This window comes from Melospiza melodia, chromosome 1 (assembly GCF_035770615.1).
Source record: "Melospiza melodia melodia isolate bMelMel2 chromosome 1, bMelMel2.pri, whole genome shotgun sequence".
NCBI classification, from domain to species: domain Eukaryota; kingdom Metazoa; phylum Chordata; class Aves; order Passeriformes; family Passerellidae; genus Melospiza; species Melospiza melodia.
The window spans coordinates 126,186,429-126,206,997 of NC_086194.1; the positions used below are offsets into that span (position 1 = coordinate 126,186,429).

Here is a 20,569-nt window from a genome sequence, read left to right on the forward strand (position 1 = left end):
TGCCCTCTTGGGCCCTGCAGGGCAGGGACAGAAGAAGAAGGCTAAAAGACACGTTGGGTATGGTCCTGAAGGTGTCCAGTTCTCCTGCTTATTAAATGATCATGTATAACACCAGGTGGAACAAAGTTTGTAAATTTGTCAAGCCACAGAAGAAATTACAGACTCAGAGTGCTTTACCTAGGGCAGCTCTCATACTTAAGGAAGTCAGCAGATTTTCTTAAGTCAGTAATGAGACTGGTTTGGCTTTGTAGAATTTCATCATTGACCTTCTACAAACCCAAATGTCCTATGAAATAAACAGAAAAGTAGGCTTTATTATTTGGGCTTAATTATCAATAGTAATTTAAAGACCTAGTTAATGTTCTGTCTGCTGCAGTTGATGATACTAACACTGCTGTCAGGCAGTGACATCCTGTGATCCAAAGCACATCCCACACCATGCTGGCTTCTCCGTGTCTGTGCCTTCCTGCAAATGGACACATTCATTTCTGTCCTGAGGCTCAAAGGATTGATCTGAGCCTGGACTGGCTGATGGTGATATCACTAATACTACTTTTTTCCTCCTTAGCAGCAGAGATTTCTTTAAAATATCTTAGGAAAATCAATGAAGGAAATGAGTTGTTATTGTACCTCGAGAATCTAACGTGCTTTTCAATTGAAGGTGCCACCCTGTGTGTCATATGCCAAGACAGAAGCTCACTACGGCAGACAATAGTTCGCTTGGAGCTGGAGGATGAGTGGCAGTTCCGACTTCGGGATGAGTTTCAAACTGCAAACAGTAGTGATGATGAACCACTCTATTTCCTTACGGGACGCCACATATAAGCTTCGCTGAGACACTGCTAACAAAAGAAAAAAAAAAGAACTTTTTTTTTTAAAAAGTACAATCACTGTGGAGCAAAGTGCAACCAATATTTATCTTGACTGCTCTAAAGGATTCCCCACATTCTGAAGTAGCTTTATTCTTTGGGGTAAAATTACCACATCAGTTATGATTAAAAGGATCCTGGATTCCAGTTTATTTTCACATCATTCACAACCACCGACATCAATCACACAGCCAACCAAGCTGTAGGATCTGGGAAGAGGATGTTGTTTTGTCAAAGAAGAATCCTTTCTATATTCAGCTGAGTTAGGGGAAGAAGCTGCTCCCCTCTTGCAGCTGTAAGCTTGAATGTGTTACCCTAGCATGTGGAATTTATTGAAGATAGGTGGAGAGCCCACCACGTCTTTTCAGCTCTGTGCTGTGGTACAGGAATACTCAGGGGTTTGAAACTACAATATAAAGTAGATATTTGTATTACGAGGAATAGTCTTGTTCTCTGTGCAGTGTTAGTTTAAAATTTGTAATTGTGTACGTATTGAAACTGTCTTTGGCAAAATTTCCACAGGTGTTCGAAGTTTACTACTTAAACCTGAACAAATGGGCAAATGCATGGCAGGCACTGTGCACCCTCAGCAATGGTATTTCGCCCCAGCAGGCACCCCCTCCTCAGCTCCAGGGCCCAAAGCAAAAGGCTTCTCAGAGCTGCTCTCTCTTCAGTTAGAGGCCAGAGTAACTTCCCAGCAATTCACCCTCAGTTTCTCACTCTCCTCAGAGCTTTGGAAACTTGCAGTCCATTCCTCTTTGTGTATGGAAATGCATCCTCCTGTTCATCCGGTGCCTTTGTGGTGGACTGACTGCCTGCAACTCCCTCTCCGTTTCCTTTATACTCAACTCCAGCTGGCTGCAGAGCTGAGATCAGGTCTGAGTTGTACCTGTATGAAGCAACACACCAAGAAACGTGCAGGAGAGTAACAGTGCCTGAGCTGGACCCAAGAGAAACAGAAAGTATTCCACAGTAGCTCCAAGGGGGGGAGCAGAGGAGAAATCCCAGGGAGCTGGGACTGCTCACGAGGGATTCTCCAGTAGCAGAGATGTGTGACCACATCACCTGAAACCATCATCCACGTACCTCTATAAACACTGGCTCTGCAGCAGCCACACACAGTTGTATTTCCAGCTGCAATACTGCTCCTTGTGAAGGTGTTCCAGAACTAACTCAATGCTGTAGCATTTGGCTGTCAGAAGTGGATGCAGCAGGGCTCTGTTCCCCTCCCACTCAGCAGGTGTTGTCTCACTGAGGTTTGCACACACACCTCCCAACAACTGTCTTTCTGCACATCGTGACCCTCTCTATCAATAAGAAAAATGCAGAATGTTCTTAAAGGCTATTCAGGAATATGAATTTACTCCCCAAAAAAGCAATGAAATTAATGCATCTTTATACCTGACTTGCAGTCATTGCAGAAGGACCTGCCAAAGCTGCATTTTTTTTTAAGGCATAGTGTTAATTAAGCAACTTTTTTTATCTTGCGAAGAGATGTTTACAGATGAATAAACATAATATATTTGACAGAGGCCAAAGTAAAATGGTTTGCATATGTGTGTGTTGATGTAGCATTATTTCTGATGCTGTAAATTTAGCAAATTTCACATGAACAACCCCTCCTTTCAGTAAATCTATTTTTATTTTCCTTCAGATACAACCTGCCTTACCTATTTTAACACAGGGAAGATGTAGGGATATACAAGATGATTCTTGCGGCGTTTGCTACATGCCTGAATGTATTCCAGTAGCTCTGGTTTTGCCAGAGGGCTTAAGGCCAGCCCCCAGTCTTAGCGTGGTGTAGAAAAGTGTCAGGTATTACATGTTCAAAAATGGTTTCCTTTTTGTTCGTGTATTTGATGTTTGCACTAAGTTCTTAAAATTCCAGGTGCTGAGACTACCAGGAGGAGCTAGCCCGCTGGTGGAGCAGAGCAAAATCGTCCTGAGGGCTGAGAGTGTATTTAGAAAATCAATGTATTTGCCTGCCTTTACCAGCTAATAGTTAAACCCATTTTCTTAGTGCTGTCCCCTACGGAAGCAAGTTTTGGTAATGCTGTGGCCACAGTGCACTACACCAGCCCCAACAGCACAGGCCTGTCCCATGGAACACTTTAAATCGGCTGCCTGTGAATTCCTGGCAAAGAGACCCTTGGTTGACAGGCACATGATTGCTATTCCATTTTGGTTTTAAGCCTTGCCATTAAGGCCATTCTTATGAATGTATGAAAATTGGCCAGCGTTATATTTTACCTGTAGATGTTCTTGTCTATTCACAGGTTAAAACTGAATGTAAACTAAGATTTAAAGAATCATATGCAGATGCTTTTTGCTTAACTTATGTAATTGCTTTTTGTGAATTTTGGAAGAGGGTTAAAAACGTTGCTTTCCTAGTGTAAAGTTTTCTTAACCAAAAACTTGGTGAATCTAGCTTCACTAGTCAGTCTACCTCATGTTACTGTTTATGAACTGAAACTGTCTGAAGTTGTGGCTATGGTATGTTTATAATGTGCTTTCATTAAATTTGAATATATTAAGTTACCATTCCAGACTGCCTCTCTCTTAATGGGTCCTGCTCTTCCTTTCTGAGCCCACCACAGAGGATCACTTCTAGAGTTCCTGTGCACCTGCACCACTTTCCTGACAAAGCTCTTTACAGGCTGCTCACAGTCCCCCAAAATCACACATGGCAGCTTGGAAACAAATAGCCTCTGCAGCCCAGAATCCAGCACTGTTCTGCTACTCCAGCTTTAAGTACTCTTGAGCATTGTTTGGGATGTGGTGGCAGGTCTTTGCTTTAGCTCTAGACCAAGGACAGCACACCATGAACAAGCACATCCTGACTGCACACAGGTTCCAAAATGGAAACAAATGCTAAGTTTAACCTTAGCTAAATCTTTCCCATCTTCCATTAGGGCTTTAAACTGTTACTCAAGACTGAAGGCCCCCCCAGTCACCTCACTATAAACCTTGTACCAGGATGGTCTTGATCCAGAGCTCCTGGGGGCATTGAGCATCAGCATGTTATTTTTTTCCCACCAAGAAAAATATGAAATACACTAAAGATTCATTCACACTTAGTATTATACAGAGTAACTTTAAAAAAGCTATCAAGTATTTTATTTTTAATCTATCTACATTATGTACAGATCAAGAAAGGCCACAGCAGTTTTTCAACATACAAACCCTTTGAAAGAGGAGAGATTTATGAAGGAGTGACAAGTATCAAAGTGAAGTCCACTAACAAAGGTATATACTCAGTACAATACTTGAAGAATGACGAGTACACCAGTCCTTGGGCTTTTCATTCCACCTTTAACTCCAAAACTAATCTGGGGGAGAAGGGGACAGGGGCCACATCAGGATTCCAATGCTGCTGCCAGGGAGCAGGGTGCAGGGGCACCCCGGAAGGCACCGTACAGCCTGTGAGGGTGGTTGCCCACACTTCCTGCCCCAGTTCCACTGGGCACAGCCTGGAACTCTGTCAGACAAGTGCTGGTAGTGGGAGCTGGGGCAGGAGCCCAGCGCTCCAGCACTGGGAAGCACTGGTATATCACCTCAGTAAGAACTTCAGCATGTACTCGTCAGCCAGACTAGAGTCTTTGCATTAGTTTACAGTCCACTATAAACAATTTTCTGCTGCATGTAAACATGAATAACTAGATAAAATACAATCAAACTTTTGTAAAAGTTAATAAAATATCTTTCTTTTAAAAAAACAAAGTTAGCCTATTACTGCATTGTTTACAATTTTAATAAAATAGTACAACCGTTTGGTTGTTACCAGTCCTGAGTTCACTGTAATAAAAATGGCCCTGGCTTCTGCTGAAGGTCTGCACCCACTCCATGCAGTTTGGCAGAAGTCTCCAATAAAAATGGAATTCCTGCAGAGCAGTTAAGTCTGGTGCTGTCCATTGAGGAAGTTGTACACCAGGAACTGGCCAGTGCCACAGTACTGTGTTGCAAAGAGCTTTCCATCAGGAGTGGGGTCAGAGAAAGCAATTTCTTCCTTGCTTAAGTATGAGCCATATATGAAGTTGCTCCTGTTTAAAAAAAGGGAAAAGGAAAAAATAGAAGATGATAATTACCCTCAGAGAATCATGAAAAGTATTTATGCTATTAGGTGACAAACCATTAATTAAGTGGCACAGACACTCAAAAGGAAGAAGTTCTGTTATGAGGAGATGGGTCTATTCACAGGATTTATCTCCTCCTTCCAGAGAGCAAGAAGGACCATTTGCTCTGGGAGAGGGTTTTACAAGGGTCTGGTGTTTTAGAAGGAATATTTGTACAGAACAATTACATCAAGAGTTCAAATCCAGAGTTTAAAATAAAAAGTTGGAATTCATTCCAAAGATTTTTTAACAGAAATGAGAACACTAGGGCTGCGCCTACAATCACTCGGTATGAAAACAAGCTATTAATCAGTTGGGGTGCTTATGGAGGGGCCTCAAGGGACCAACCCCAAGACATAATTTCTAAATACACATTCAGTAATTAACTATACAAAAAGAATTAACTTGTTCATGAAGAGTATTTCCTATATGTTTTAGTCTTATTTGAAAGGAGAATGGGAATCAAGTGATAGCATTCTAATTCCCTGGCTGGCTGTGTGAGCCATTTTAGAAAACCGAATTCAGGGTTTAAGACCTCAACTGGTCTTAAAGGGAGGTGTTATTTTATCCTTAGAAACAGAAGAAACTCCCTTTAGACTTAAGTTCTTTAGTTTCTATAAAATAACCAGAAATGTACTTGAAGAGCAAGTAGGAGCTTCCCTCATATGGACATCACCATTAAATACTGAGGAAAAGACAGAAAGACCAAAATCCTTTTTAATAACTACCAGCTTTATTCTCTTCTCTTTCATGTGTTCAGGAAGATGATTTTGCAAGGCTAAGGCCAAGTGGATTTCTGTGACTCCAAAGTACTGTGATAGCCTGAGTGAAATGGGGCAGACATTCTCAAAATGAACTTCTGTCTGTTATGATGCCTTCAACATTTTGAAGTCAGGATTTAGCTGGTTACCAAAATTATCCCATTCCAAGTACCTTTTGCTATGGAAAATGTTTAGGTTTAGGCAGCTGAGCAGATGTAAGTGCTTACTGCCATCCCAAAGCAAGTCACTCCTTTCCTTTGCCTTCTGTAACTTCCTAGGCTCCCTCATCAACACCAGCTCTAGAGCTTATCAGACCTTTCTACAAACCAATAATGCACCAAAATAATGCAAAACTTTTTAGTGAATACAGCAGTGAGCTAATGGAAGGCCAAACAAGCACCAGAGCACAGCAAAAGGGGAGGTGCTGTGCACAGTAACAAGGAAAACTGAGGCCTCACTATCTGCAACAGGTCATCAAAATTTATTCTAAAGATCCTTTAGGGCTGTAGCTGAGGAAGTAACTTCAGCATCATTTTGGAAGAGAAATCTTTCCTTTAGAAATAGTTTCTAGGAAGCTACGGAACACACTATTAAAAATCTGCCAAAAACATAAGCAAATCATCAAGTTAATACACTTCTGTGAATACAGCTTTACTGTCAATAGGTCAGCCAAAACATGATCTGATCATGATTTGCTCCACCAGCTGGGCAAGATGAATTGTGCAGGGCAAAACAACTTTGCTGAGCTTTCCAAATACCCAAGGGGGTGAGGACTGGCAGAGGCAGCAGTAGCCGTTCTAGAAACTCCAAAAAGATGAGGCGAGCACAAACCTGACAGCCCAGCCATCGTTAAGATTTGAGCAGTTCTTGCCATTACTCAGAACTGACATTTAAACTTCTTGGAAAGAAACCTAAGGTTTGGAGATTCAACATTTTAACATTTATCTAGACAATAGCACAGATGTTTGAGTCCTTTTTATGGACTCAGACATTCAGCTGGAATACACTCACCACTAGCTACTAAAGCTCCATGGAAACTGAAAATATCCAGAAGGTTCAGTGAACCTGAGTATACATAGAAGAGCTAAAACATAACAACAGCTGGAACCACCAGACTACACCCAATAGTTTGGTGCACTGGGTCTCTGTTGCTTCCATCTTGCTACCTCTAAGTAATGGACAATCAGCCAATGGTTGGGTCCCAGTCCATGGGTAATCTCACACTTGGACCAAAGACAGTCCTGTGTCCTTTACTCATAATTACTGTGGAGAAATTTCCCCCAGAGTCTGCCAGGGTGACTTGTTACAATTTACACTCAAAGATTTCTGCAAAAGACAAATGACTGTAGAGTACTGACATTAGTTACTGAACTCCCCCTAATACTGGAACTGTCAATGTGCTCAAATCCGTATCTCCAGTAGCACCAGCAGCTTGGAAATACAAGCTTGGGATAGGCATAACAATCAGTGTCTTGCAGGGAGTTGTGTGTAAACCACGTGTGGCTGAGGAACGTTGCCCTCTCACCTGAGACACTCTATCATGCGAGAAGCGATCTTCTTGCGGCGCATCATGCTGAACACCCAGATCCGACTGATCCCGCAGATCGCGGGCTCTGGAGAAGTTGAGCAGCACCATGCTTTCTGTCTCTCAAATATCACTTTCTCATTTTCTGAACTGATTTCTGGAACCTTCTCTTCTATAACTCTGTAGCCCTGCAGATGATGTAAAAAACATTCGTCACTTTATAAAAGCATCACTAATGACTGAAGAAAAGAATTAATGTTTAATTTATTTCAGTTAAACACACTTGGCTGCTAAAATGCCTTACCAAAAAGACTGTATTTTTGCATCTCATTTAATTTCTCATAACAGTTCCAAAAATCAAGAAAATTATAAAAGATTAAATAAAGAAAAAACCCTCTGAAGTTTCTCTCACTTAAAATAACAGCAACAAACAATCCAAACCTTATTACTACCTGTATTAAAGTGTTTGCATCAATTTCTCTGGCTTTGGCTAGGACTGTTTTGCTTGTTGTCTGATACTCCCAAGGGACAATAGAAAACAATGCACTTTGGAATGAAGAGACAGATTATGTGACATCAGTGATTAGCACTACAATGACCTCTTGTACTGCCTTCCAGAGCAGTTCTGTCCTCTGCATTTATTTCCTGTGGAGCTGTTTGACCCTGTGGTGATTCAACTCAATCATACAGAACATCCACTCTTTCATCCATGTTGGATTTCTGCTGGGTAGGGAGTTGAACCTGCTTGTTGACAAGCAAGAGCACAGCCAGAGCTGTGTAACAGCAGAGGAAGAAAAATTCCACCCCTCAGCTATATCAAGTTTTTAAATTATGAGGTCTGAGCCAAGTGTGACATCATCTGTGTGTCTCTGCTCAGTGTCAATGACACAAAACTGATTTCAGAATGGTCCAACCACCCAGTCTCTTCCTCTGTGGAACAGGCACACACAGAATAATAATTTGCTGTGTAAAACAGTTATTAAGCACTGACATAGATTATCTTTCTCCAATTCAATCACTTACCCACTGGATATGTTCTGCAATTAAGCAGCCAATGACTTTTTTGTCATTCGAAATAAAAAGAAGAGTTTTAGTTCTAGAGTAGCACATGAGAGGAGTTTGCTGAAATCCCAAGTCATTGTCTACCATTTCTCTGATTTCTTCAACCTGTCAAAATAATTGTAAATGCTGTATAAGAAACACATCTAAATGCACATTTTTATAAATTTCCATTAAAATCACAGATCTGCAGAAATGTATTAGGGTATCTAGAATATTGAAATCTATTCCAAAAGTTAAGGATCAGCCCAAGTAACCTGCAACACATCATCTGCATAAATGTTCCTTCAACAATACTGGTCTGGAAATAGGAAGAGTAGAGACCCTCAGTCAGCTTCCATTAAGTCCAAACTTCACTAGACAAAGGCTAATAGAGAGAATGCAGATAATCAAACTGTGAGCTCTGATATTTTAGAAGTCAATTAGATCGCCAAGGACAGTTAAAGCAGTTTAGGATTTTTTGTTATTTTTGAAGTCTTGAAAGAACTAATCCATTAAGGGTTTTGAGCAGATACCAGCAGGCACAGTGCCAAGGCAGGTAGAAAATACAGGCATTTGTTTTAAAGGAGTAACTATTTTCTCTTTCCTTCGGCTTTTTACTCCTCCATTGGATTTTCAAAGAGCAACTGAAACTAAAAATAAAATTTTGTTTAGTATTAGCAAGTTTAGAAGAAATAGACAAACACCAGCATGAACATAAATGAAAGCTTATGCATGAGCTTATATTTTACTGAGGCATTCCTGGACCTACATCTGGATGTTGGAACAGCCTCTAACATCCCTCATCTCCTGTAAGACAAACAAGGTGGAGCATTACAAGACAAACAAACCTATGGAGCATTAAATGGCATAGGCTTCTTGAAGGCAAGTTGTAGTTACAGCAGAAATGCACAAGGAGAATTACTGATGCTGTTTCACAGAATCACAGAACAGGTCAGGTTGGAAGGTACCACATCTGGTCCAACCTCCCTGCTCAAGCAGGGCCATCCCAGAGCACAAGGCACAGGATTGCATCCAGACAGTGCCTGAATATCCCCAGTGAGGGAGACTCCAAACCCTCTCTGGGCAATCTGTTCCAATAAACAGGCACCCACACAGTAAAGAAAGCTGTGTTAAAATGCTTTAAAAATAAATTTTAACAGGTATGAATTACTCTCGATTTTCTCACCTTCAGGCACTAATCATTTAATGACACATCCTATTATCTGAAACACCAAGTAAAACTATTCTTGAAATCAGGCACCCATGGTTTTGACAGCTGTAAGATTCTATCAACTTCAGCTACACAGAACTAGAGAGAACTCTGTTCCTAAATGACTTAATTTGCTACAGTCTTCCTTCTTTTTCTGCAGCCATTATATTAAAAATGAATGTACAACTAATGTAGTAAAATTAGGGGAATCCCACAAGAAAAATAAAACTTAAAGAATAAACTTATCTGCATCAAATGTGAAAATCTGTAGTTTCTTTTTAATTCAGCAACTTAGACTAAAGAAACCTGCTACAGCCACACCAGCAGCAAGAGCTGTCTTGGGTATCCATTCAGCCTCCAGAGGTGCCTTCCAACCTCAACCATTCTGTGACCCTGTGACAGGGATACTGTAAAAAGTCCCCATTAGCCACAGCAAATCCCCAGCTAAGCTGAGTCAGTGCCAGGCTACAGTGAAATGACACTTTCAGATGTATGAACACAGGTTAGCCAGCAGGACACTGAAGTACCAACTGCTTTAAGTCCCCATTAGTGTGCTGGGACCAGTTTTAGAGCTTCAGGGAAGACACGAGTCATGGCACAAATGGAGATTAGCTAGAAGAGAGCATGATAATGAATGGAGCTCTAAAATACATTATTTAGGAGTATAAACTAAAAAAAAACAGCACATCCAGTCAATCTAAGCTAAAAAAAAATCAGTTTGTTCAGGCACAAAAAATCGGCTGCCAGGAGGAAAAGAAGAATGTTTTCTTTAGCTGTGGCAGAATGATTAGTACTAATGAGCTTAAATTGCAGTATGGAGATTCTGTTAAGACAGACATTCATCCTAATGTTATGGTTAGCAAAGCACTGTAATACAGTCTGAAGAGGTCAGACAAACATTTAGTGGTAGAATTTTTAGAAAGTCGTCAGATGCATCATAATCAGAACAAATTCTGCTTTGGACATGGCAAGGGACTAGATGACTTTAAGGCCGCTTTCCACCTAATTCTGTTTTTATCAGAAAGTCACCCAGAGAATGGTGCCACATTTGTGCTATGTTATAAAGTTAATAAATTTCACTGCATTTAAATAAAACAGGAAGTTTATATTACATAAAATATCTGTCAGACATTCTGCAAGGATACTTAAAACAAACCAACCCCAAACTTTAAGAAGTCAGTTGGCTGATGCTCTTCCCACCCCTGCCCAGGCCCACCCTCTCTATGAAGAAACCAGCAGTGCTTAAGAGTGAGGTACCTGACCTTCTGGGGAAAAGGGAACAGAGCCACTGCAGTTTTGAGTCCAATTTCAACTGTTCACATGTAATTAACACAAAATTTTCCATGAACATTCTCATTACTTATATGAAAACATCAAGCAAAGCAAGACATACAAGTCCAGTCCTTCTCACCATACCTTTTTAAGTGCATACTTCGGGTCATCAGGAAGAACCATTATTATCTTCCCATCGGGATATTCAGCCAAGATTCTCTCCTTTTTCCAACCCTAAATAAAACAAACACTTATCTAAATCATATACACGATGTACTTTTACAAACAGAAGTGGCAAATTATTGTTCTAGACACTGAATTTATGCAGATTTCTCAGAATTTAGCAGTTGCTTTGCTAGAGAAGTAAACTTCATCTAGCCTTTTAAAATATGCATAACAGATAAAATGTTATTTATACAATAATTTATACAGTAATCTAACTATATCTAAAAACAATGTGAAAGCATCTTACAATTTCCCAACTAGATTCTCCCCCAGAAGTGCAGAGTAAACTCAATTTTAGAACAGAACTAACAAATTCAGCTCACATAACTGATTTCCAAACCATGTAAATACTTATTTTTTGAAGTCCAGTGAATGAGAAAGCCCTAAGTTTTATTAGAAGATTTCTTTTTAACATAGTTACCTCCACAAATACACACTCAGTTTTAAAAGTCTGGCATGCGAAAGACCTCCAGGAGGTTCTAAGTGAACTGATTGGCATGCAGCTGCCCAAAATGTAAGGAATAGTTTATTTTGTTACTGATCATAATTGTTAAAGCCACAAGAAGGATACTAGAAAAAAATTTATAACTACCTTCTAAGAATCTAATAGGGAAGGAGACTACGTTGTGTGTATCTGAAGTATAAACATACTCAAAAAAATAGAGGTAATTAACTCTTCTTCAGATCCACACTCGTGGTGAATAATGAGCAGTACCTGCATGGAAAAAAACAAAACAAAAAAGCCACTTAAATCTAGCAAGATGGGACTGGTAGATATTAGAACTCAAGTTGCTTTGAGGGGACCTAAAAATATTGAATGCAGAAGTAACTTCAGCCACTAAAAAGGCTGATCTACAAGTCTTACTTCAAAGCAACTTTAAATAAAAAAGTCTTTGAAGAAACAATACTGATGGAGTGATTCTCATTGAAATCTGCACCTTCCCATAAAATAACGTTTGACTGAAGACCAAGCAATGGAATTTGGCACTACATGAATGCCATATATACTACCACAAAAAAAATGTTAAACTTCAGTGTTGTAATACTTGATCTGCACCTCATTTTATTCATACTGATTTTACTCCCTTACCCCAAGGAGCACATGAAGTGAAAAATTTGAGATATGTATCTACTTGCTGCTAGCCCTGAAACTATTTAAGTATTAGTTTAGCACCCAGCACGGCAATCATTGCAACACAGACACCATTTTAATCCTGTCTGCTTTTCTTCTCAGCAATAACTGAACAAATGAAGATCCTACTTGAATTTATTTATATTATGAGCTTAACACAAAGGGCAGTAAACAGCAGTGTCATCATATTTAGGGGAGCAGGAAAGTGTAATTTGTGGGATTGTAAAATGCTTCTTGAGACTGTCATCAGGAAAGGCATCAAAAATCAGGGAAAGATTCCTACTCTCCAACCTCAAACCTTACCTCTCTCGAATTTTTGTCTTTTTCTGCCTTTTGGCTACCTGTTTGCTCTGCAAGAGCTTTTTACAGCTTATTTTAAATCATCACTCAGGATATAAATGCAATCTGTTTGATAATCCTGCCATTACAGCATCCAGACTGCCAGAAGATTAATGAAGAAAATTCAACACTAATTTTCACGTTAAGGTATCCTGTTAATGGTATAGCCAAGTATTTCCACAAAACGAAATCAAATAAAGAATACAACACTTCCCAACATCATAGTATTTATGCCTTTTAGCAAGAGTATATTAGCACAAGTCTAAAAATCTGTAAAAATGCAATAATTGGTTCTCAAATGTATAGGACTCATTATTTTCCTTACTGTCCACCTGTTCATCTTCATAAATGATCTGTATAATACGGAGACTGATGATATTCACAGGAAGGGTCGTTTCTAAATGGAAGTATTTTGGAATTCAGAAATGCATCTTTTAGATGCAGCTTTCCAAAAAGTTTCTGCAAAGCCTAAACTCATCCAGATTTTTAGTGAAGCTGTTTTACAGCCATATTGAGCCTTTAAAGTCATATGAAGCTCTAATAATGTTATAAAGAAAAACTATGATTTTATATATTTATCTGCACCTTATTGCAGAGTTTTGCTTCCTTTAAACCATGGAAGCAATGCACAAGACTGGTCACAACTCTGTGATATTATAACACTGAAGGGAAAGTGCTACAGCCGCAGCTGGGACTAATCCTATTGGATATTTACAGTACACAAAATATGCTTTAGTGTCAGCATTCTCATGTGGTCTGAAAATCATTTCCCTAAACACACCTATTAACAGTTTTTAACCAATGCCCCACAATTTTAACACTACTAAAATACTACAGTCTGCAAGGTATTTCAATCATTGAGAACTACAAGTGGGACTCTTTCAGCAGGCAGATAACAAGAACATCTCAGGAGATTAAGAAACAGAAGTCTTATGTCTGCAATATATAGTATTCTACTGCAATGACAGAAAAACTGCTTTGCCTTTACTTTTAATTGACATTACTTTAGGACATTAAGACTTATTTACTGTTAAATCAGATGCCCATTGATACACATCTCCTGTGATGACCAAAGTTAAAAGGGAAGCTACTCTCTCACAGGGAAACATGTTCTGCCAAGTACACGTGTTCTGGAGTAAAAGCAGATGATTACAGCACTCATCCCTGATGCTGCAAGTCTGTGCCCAACAACAGATGACCTGCAGCCAGCAGCAGCAAGGCAGGCAGAGACCCTTTACCACAGCTGGGCAGGCTGGTGCTGCAAGGGGGTGTGTAAGCACTGCAGCAACCCCTTCCTCTCTCCATGTTGGGACTATTGATCCTACAAGTATTTGTAACTGCTTGAGAAAGTAAGGCAACTCTGCAATGCACTGTTAGCTCCTTCCCAGTCTACCTCTAACTTCCTCCCAGTTCAAACACGAATAAAGGCTGCTTAGGAGTACAAAAGACATCACTACAAAAAGGGCAATAGAGAGAAGCACCTGCTACCAGATCATGAAATAGTGTGGACAGTAGCCACCACTACAGAGTGCAGCTCATTGTTTTCACTGCATATGATGTAAGTATATAAAAAATGAGGTAAATGAGGTGTAAAGATGGCTCCAACATTAATAGTACAGTAACTAAATGTTCAGTGCTCTGTTTTTCATGAGTTATGTTCTGCTTATAGTTTAAAATAATATGTGATGTAGATTTGTCTTTAAAAGTATAAGTTAGCAGATGTGATAGCCTGCTTTCCATGAATTTCCTAAGTTTTTAGAAATTCTTACATATGAGTAGGAAATGATATAGCAATGCTGATGCCTTTCTGTTTATGCTAGTTCTGGCTTTTCTGTACTCACTGTTTCTCAACCAAACACAAAAAGATGAAAAAAATCAGTGTTTTTTTCTTATCAAGCTTTTTGCCTCAAAAATACTGAGGAAAACATGGTTAATACTGTATAATTCCTGATCTTCACTACAAAAAGTATTTATGATTTTTTTTCCCTAGTAATGAAGTCTAGTGTGAAATTTTGTAAACTATTGTCCTTGACAATTTGCAGCAGAGAAATGGGTCTGCTGCGTTATTCTTCCTGACAAGTACAGATATTCTGCCTCTCCTTCCTAGGCATGGAATGTAGAGAATGAGTTTTTGACTGCAAAACACATTAAGATCCTTGGATATAACTTCTAAACTATTAAAACTTCTCACAGAAGAATCTAATGGTAAGAACTTCATTTGTAACATTATTTTTATGTCATACAGATACACTACTTTTGGAATTAATGCAAATCAAGACAAGTATGAAATCTGCTAAGATAACATGAAGTTCAGCACCATCTTCAATCCAAATATCCTATTAACTTCAGATGCCAAGAAGTCAAATATTGCTTTTCTTTAAATATGAGAATCCTACGAAGCTCAGAGACTAACTTAGGTACAGTTACAGCAGAATAGCTATAAACTTATCAAGATTACACAGCCCAAATAACAGTTTCCCCATTTTCTTCAGCTCAAGATATTTTTAACCAAGAAGATGAGCTTGAAATACAAACACATTAACTGCAATCACATATGACACCTGAATCCACAGGCATTTACTAACAAGGTTTTGGCTTTGCAACTTCAGAACACCATTAAAAATGCCTTGTTCTTACAAAAGTATTTTGCAGAAATACTAAGTTGATCCCACGTGGTATCAGAGAGAGGATGCAGAATTAATACAGTACAGTATCACAGATAGATAATTTTATAAAACTGAATCATTTATCCATCCCACAGAGCTGCCCATCCTGCTGGAGCTAACACCTGATGTGTACATCACTGCTCAGTGCACACACACACAAACACTAGAATGGCATCATTTGTCTGTCTGGAGACTTTCAGATGTCTGAAACCAGAGGAAACTGAGACACATTGCTCCATTTGTCTGCAGCTGGGGACATCTCTCATTCCTGCTCCAGCACTATCCTTGGCCATCTTATCTGCTTGCTAATTTATTCTGCATGCTTCTATTAAGAGAAAATGTCACCCTTAGGAAAACAATCCTTGCCAATCTTCTCAAACTTAGAAAATGTCATTACACTTGTCAAATTTCCTCTCTACATACAAGGCCTACAATTACCTTAACATCTCTAACAAAGTAAGTATCCAATACTAATTCCTTGTTAGCCTGTCCCTCTTCTGGGGTCACCATGGTATTTCTAGAGATCTAAACAGATTTTTTTACTATAAGGAGTAAGACAGGCCTTTAAAATAACCCACCGAACAAAGCTGTATTTTGTTGAAGATAAGTAATTTATTATTTATATGCAAACTACCTTCTGGCTACTCAAGACTTTTTTAAAAACCTACAGAGCACCTCCAGGCAGGTGGGAAAGACACTAACAATAATGTCCATTTTCACAGTTCACAGCAAGGAGGTCTAGAATGACAATGTATACAGACCTACTTTTTTTGAGTCTGTGAAATGAATCATAGAACTACTAAGCCCACAACAAGAGATGCTTAAAAGGGAGAAAAAACAGAGAAAAGTTTTCTCCAGTCAGACTGGGACATCATATGGCATGGAGAATGTGAATGACAAGAGAATGACAAATGCTTATAAAATCCCTTAGAATGGCCTCTGAATCACAAGTAATGCCAAACATATTAACTATGTATAAAGAGTGTCTGGAGACCTAAAAAGTAACACGTCAAGGTCACTGAGACCACGCGTTCCTGGACCAGGATGCCTAACCAAGGAGTTACCAGGACTTTCCCAGTTAATCCCCTGATGCTACTGTTCAGTTAACACTGTCAGGGCAAGGAAGACAGTTAAAATTTCAATTCAGTTAGCTATATATAAATATCCAGAAACCATCCTTCCAACAATCCCCACTAAAAACCTCCTAGCAAAACCAGGAAAATTAGCAATCATTCCAGTAATTCTGGCTGACTAAGAATTAACAAGTAGTCACTTGGTGTACTAATTCGCTGCCAAGAAGACTTATCTTAAATTGAAGTTATTTTCTAAGAGGAGGCGAGAATGTTTCTGTCACAATACTAGCAACTAAGAACCAGTGACTCCAGATCGAATGACTGGTGGTAAAAACTCATCTATTTAGAATGGCTAAAGTTACTCATCCATGCAGAAAACAGTGTTAAGATTGTTAAGAGGGGAAAAAACCCAGAGGGGAATTTGAAGACTCCTGTGAGTTCTTCTTTCACCTCTTACTCTAGTTTCCATTCCAGAATAACCATCTAAATCACGGCTCTACAGTCATCTACAAAATACAACAAAAGTCTCAAAAGATTACAGAGAGACAACTCTTTACTCATTGAACTATACAAATAATTTGCTTGAGTACACATTGTTGGAAGTTTTAAGAAGATGGTTAGCAACTCAGAAAACAATAGGGAAAGCTTTTTTCAAATTAAAAGCATACCTAACTCTGTATGAAATTATTTATGGCTGGTTTAAGGCAGTCCGCTCATTCACGTTCACGTTAATTATGTACTACCCTAGACATACACACAAGTGTGAGATTTCAGCTCATTCAACTTCCAAAATATCCAAAACTTCAGTGCAGCTTCTTACCTACGTGAAGCTACTGAACTCATGTGCCAAAGAGCTTCTGTCCAAAAGAACTAAACATCATCTTCTGTGAATTATGTTTACATCTTTGGTAACATTCAAGATCTGAAAGCACTTGAATGGGTGGGGAGAGGAAGGACAAACAGGAATAAAATGGGGAAACGTGTTTTATGCTGCCATTTTAATGTAGTGAGTCCCATCACAATTTCTGCCCAGTCCCACCCAATGATGTACCTAATGTGTATCAGAAGAGATCTTTCCAGATGTCCAGATAATTTGGCAAAAACTAACCAAGGACAGAATAAATACCAAAACTATTCTCCAGAGACTTTCAAACACTTTAGGGATGAAGTTATATCTTTATATTTGCAAACAGTGGGATAAAAGTATGCTTGAGATTTAAGAGTAGCCCAACAGCCATTTGGTGGCCTCAGTTCAGTTATCCTGGAGGTCTTATCTACTTGAGTGTAGAGTACTGAAGGTAACATGTATGATAAGAAAATAGACTTTGTGGATTCTGTTCTGGATTTCAGACATGTGAACAGGCATTTCCCAGGTCTTGTAATATCAGCTAGTGTAAAGTAGCTGATTTTACAATACACTTGAAATTATACAGAATTTTTCAAATCTGAGATTTAATGAGAGATACTCAGAGAAAGCATATATAATGAAATTTTCAAATGCATATTTTAAATATCACATTCTCATAAATTCAGAATAGCTTCAATATGCTATGAAATTGTATCAGTTGAATTCCTAGGCAGTGTCTCCTCAAATTACACATAATTAATGGAAAAGTAATTTCTAAGTCTTCTAAGATCACACACTTAAAAAAACAGGACAGTCAGCCCTTCATCTGACTATTAAGTCAACTGCTGCTACGAACACCAGTTGTAGAGAAACCTGTATTTAATACTTTCAGAACAGTGACATTCCTTTGTTTTCCTATCGCTACCCTCACACCTCCCCAAGATCAGGTAATTGTAGCAGAAGTAATAATATGGCAATGAAACACCATTATTGTACTAACTATTTTTATACATAATATATAACCTGTCTACCATGGCTCTTAAAAACATTTATTTCCCTAAGTGGATGATTTATGCCCTACCGTGATAATAATTTAATTAAACACATCTTAATGTAATATGACTTGTAACTAGTACAGAGCAAACAAAAGATGCTGTTTGTGTCTTTCAAAAGAGAAGGTTTTCTTACCACATATTTAACAGCACTTATGAACTGGTTGTGGAATAACAGATGTTGGGTTTCATCCTCTGGATTTGACACAGTGTAAAGCATTCCACAAATATTACAGGAAATAGCACCAAATCTCTTCTGTCCTCCATCCTATTAAAAAAAAACAAAACAAAATCAAACCAATAACCCACAAAGCAGCAACTTATCAATTCCTTGCACAGTAAATACAGTCAAACAGAACTTTCATTGAATCAAGTATCCCTCCTAATAGCATATCTCCTGGAAACTCAACACAAAGACTAAAATGGGGTGTAACAGGAGAAACAAGCACAGAGTTCAGAACTTCAACAACCCATATACCCTTAAAAGGCACAGGCAGCAATCACAAGGCAAACTCTACCTTAAAATAGTAGCTCCACCCCTATTACTTTTGAACAAATTACTTTTATTCTGTGACATATAAAGAACAGAAATTTCTTCCTTCATTTCACCATCTGCTGAAATACAAACATCTTCCACAAAGAAAATTCCCATATCCAGCCCCACACGACTTAGTTTTTCCTACACTTCTGCTGCTGCCTTTGGTTGTGAGCTGCTTTGAGGTAGGCCACAGGTGAGCCATTTTCCTCAAAGTCTGGAAGCTTATCATAAAAAACAAAAGTTATGGAAACAATTATTAAGATCAGCAATATGTCTGCAACAGCTGATCACTACCTCCTTTGGTTTTTAATAACAATCAATTGTTTCAAAGCAATTTTTGAGATACTGCATAGCAGCTACACTGCAAAAGGAAAATCATACCACTTATGACTTCTAGGCTCTCCTGCTACTCTATATGCAACCAATACCAAACTCGTGACACTACTCAACACCTACTGCTTTATGTTTATGCATTAAAAGTCAATTAATCTGGGAACGTGCTGAGATTTTGGAGTTAGTGCCTAATGAAGAGTAAGTGAAGTATCAGGCGCTGGGGTTGCCTTTTGCAAAGAACAAGAGACTACCAGTTAGAATAAAATCTCTAACCAAAAAAAGCATGTTTTAGTTACAGCTTAATGCTCAACTCCTTTTCTTCCTCTTTAACTACATCTGGAAATTGAGCTTATATAAGAAGCAATAAATGTCACTTTCAATTTATTTTAACATACATCACAAGCAATAGAGAAACAGGAATTTGCTGTATGCTCTAAACCAGTATACCACACAAGCAAAAAGAGATTTGAGGATGTTTTTTTAACATTAAATTGATCTGTGTGCACAATTTGCAAGGAAACAGATCACATGAATGTAGTATTGTTCTCTAAGAGCTGAAAAGATTCAGAGTAAAAAAAAACCCCTACTTTACAGAAGAAAGCATTTTGCAACACAGAAGTGTTTACAAAACATTTCCTATTCCTTCCATCTTCAAAGACACATCTAGCAGCTAAAGAACAGTTCAACTCTCTACACAACAGCCGCTTATTTCAAAGAGACATGAGTGCCATGTAAACTGTAGGTACCAGTATTTTTCCAAGAAGAAACTAAAGGCACAACAGGCCAGACAAACTCAGAGCTGAACATCTTAGGAGCACATCTATGGAAATCAGCCAAAAGAAAGAAGCTGAATCTGGGAAGTCATTGCTTTAACCGTATATCAACGTACAGATCCCTATCATACACAGAAGGAGAAACAGGAGTACACGATGTTTCTGAATGAAAAGGGAAAGATGAACGCTGAAGTTAGATTTGTCAAGTCAGAATAAGATGAGCTTTCTAGAAGTCCAAAACTTGAACCAAACACATTTTATTTCACTTGCAGATTTCCTTTAAAGCAGGAAAAAAAAGTACCCACCAAAAACAAAGTAGTCACCAGAAGACACTGCATTTCAAGGGTTAATACAAGAAAGTTAAAAAAGGCAGTGCAACTGACTATCTGAAGATGAACCCACTGAACCAGATTTAAGAATCCTACCTTGAAGATGGAGAACATATCCCCTACACCTAGAGTAGGATAAGTGAAAAGGAAGTGTATTTTGATGCTTGGAATATTTGTCAAAAAAACATCTCCATCACTTAAATTAGAAAACTGGCGACATAAAGCAAGTCTTAAGTGTTGGTATGCATTAAGACTCATGACACAATTTCTGCTCAAACCATAAAGAATCTAAAGGGATTAAACTAACCTGTAAATTTACTATCAAAAAAATCTCAAGCCAAAGAAACCCCAATTATGCAGGAAGTAATCAGAAAACTCAAGGTAAGGATATCCTCAAATCTGTCCAGCTCCCTAGCTCACCCCGTTTTGCCTAGTCAATACAAACAGTTTTGCCAGTTTCCAGGAACAGATT

The 20,569-nt window shown here is 38.7% G+C and overlaps 2 protein-coding genes across 10 annotated transcripts in view; one reads left to right on the forward strand and one right to left on the reverse strand.

The window, feature by feature from the left end:
• The window catches only part of GREB1L (GREB1 like retinoic acid receptor coactivator), a 132,034-nt gene extending 128,624 nt beyond the window's left edge, over positions 1 to 3,410 (forward strand). For all 8 annotated transcript variants that reach the window (XM_063167269.1, XM_063167259.1, XM_063167306.1 and 5 more), the window contains one exon: positions 662 to 3,410. In XM_063167269.1, the coding sequence (XP_063023339.1) occupies positions 662 to 825 (164 nt within the window). In that variant the 3' untranslated portion in view covers positions 826 to 3,410. The remainder of the gene's footprint in view (positions 1 to 661) is intronic.
• Positions 3,411 to 3,959: 549 nt separating this feature from the next.
• ESCO1 (establishment of sister chromatid cohesion N-acetyltransferase 1) overlaps positions 3,960 to 20,569 on the reverse strand; it is a 33,036-nt gene continuing 16,426 nt past the window's right edge. Inside the window, exons 8-12 of one of the 2 annotated variants that reach the window (XM_063167336.1) lie at positions 18,261 to 18,392; positions 10,935 to 11,024; positions 8,291 to 8,434; positions 7,268 to 7,455; positions 3,960 to 4,909 (exon numbers count right to left, since the gene is read on the reverse strand). In XM_063167336.1, the coding sequence (XP_063023406.1) occupies positions 4,762 to 4,909; positions 7,268 to 7,455; positions 8,291 to 8,434; positions 10,935 to 11,024; positions 18,261 to 18,392 (702 nt within the window). In that variant the 3' untranslated portion in view covers positions 3,960 to 4,761. Of the gene's footprint in view, positions 4,910 to 7,267; positions 7,456 to 8,290; positions 8,435 to 10,934; positions 11,025 to 11,607; positions 11,731 to 18,260; positions 18,393 to 20,569 lie in introns of those variants that run through there. The other variant, XR_010029216.1, reaches the window with a different exon arrangement.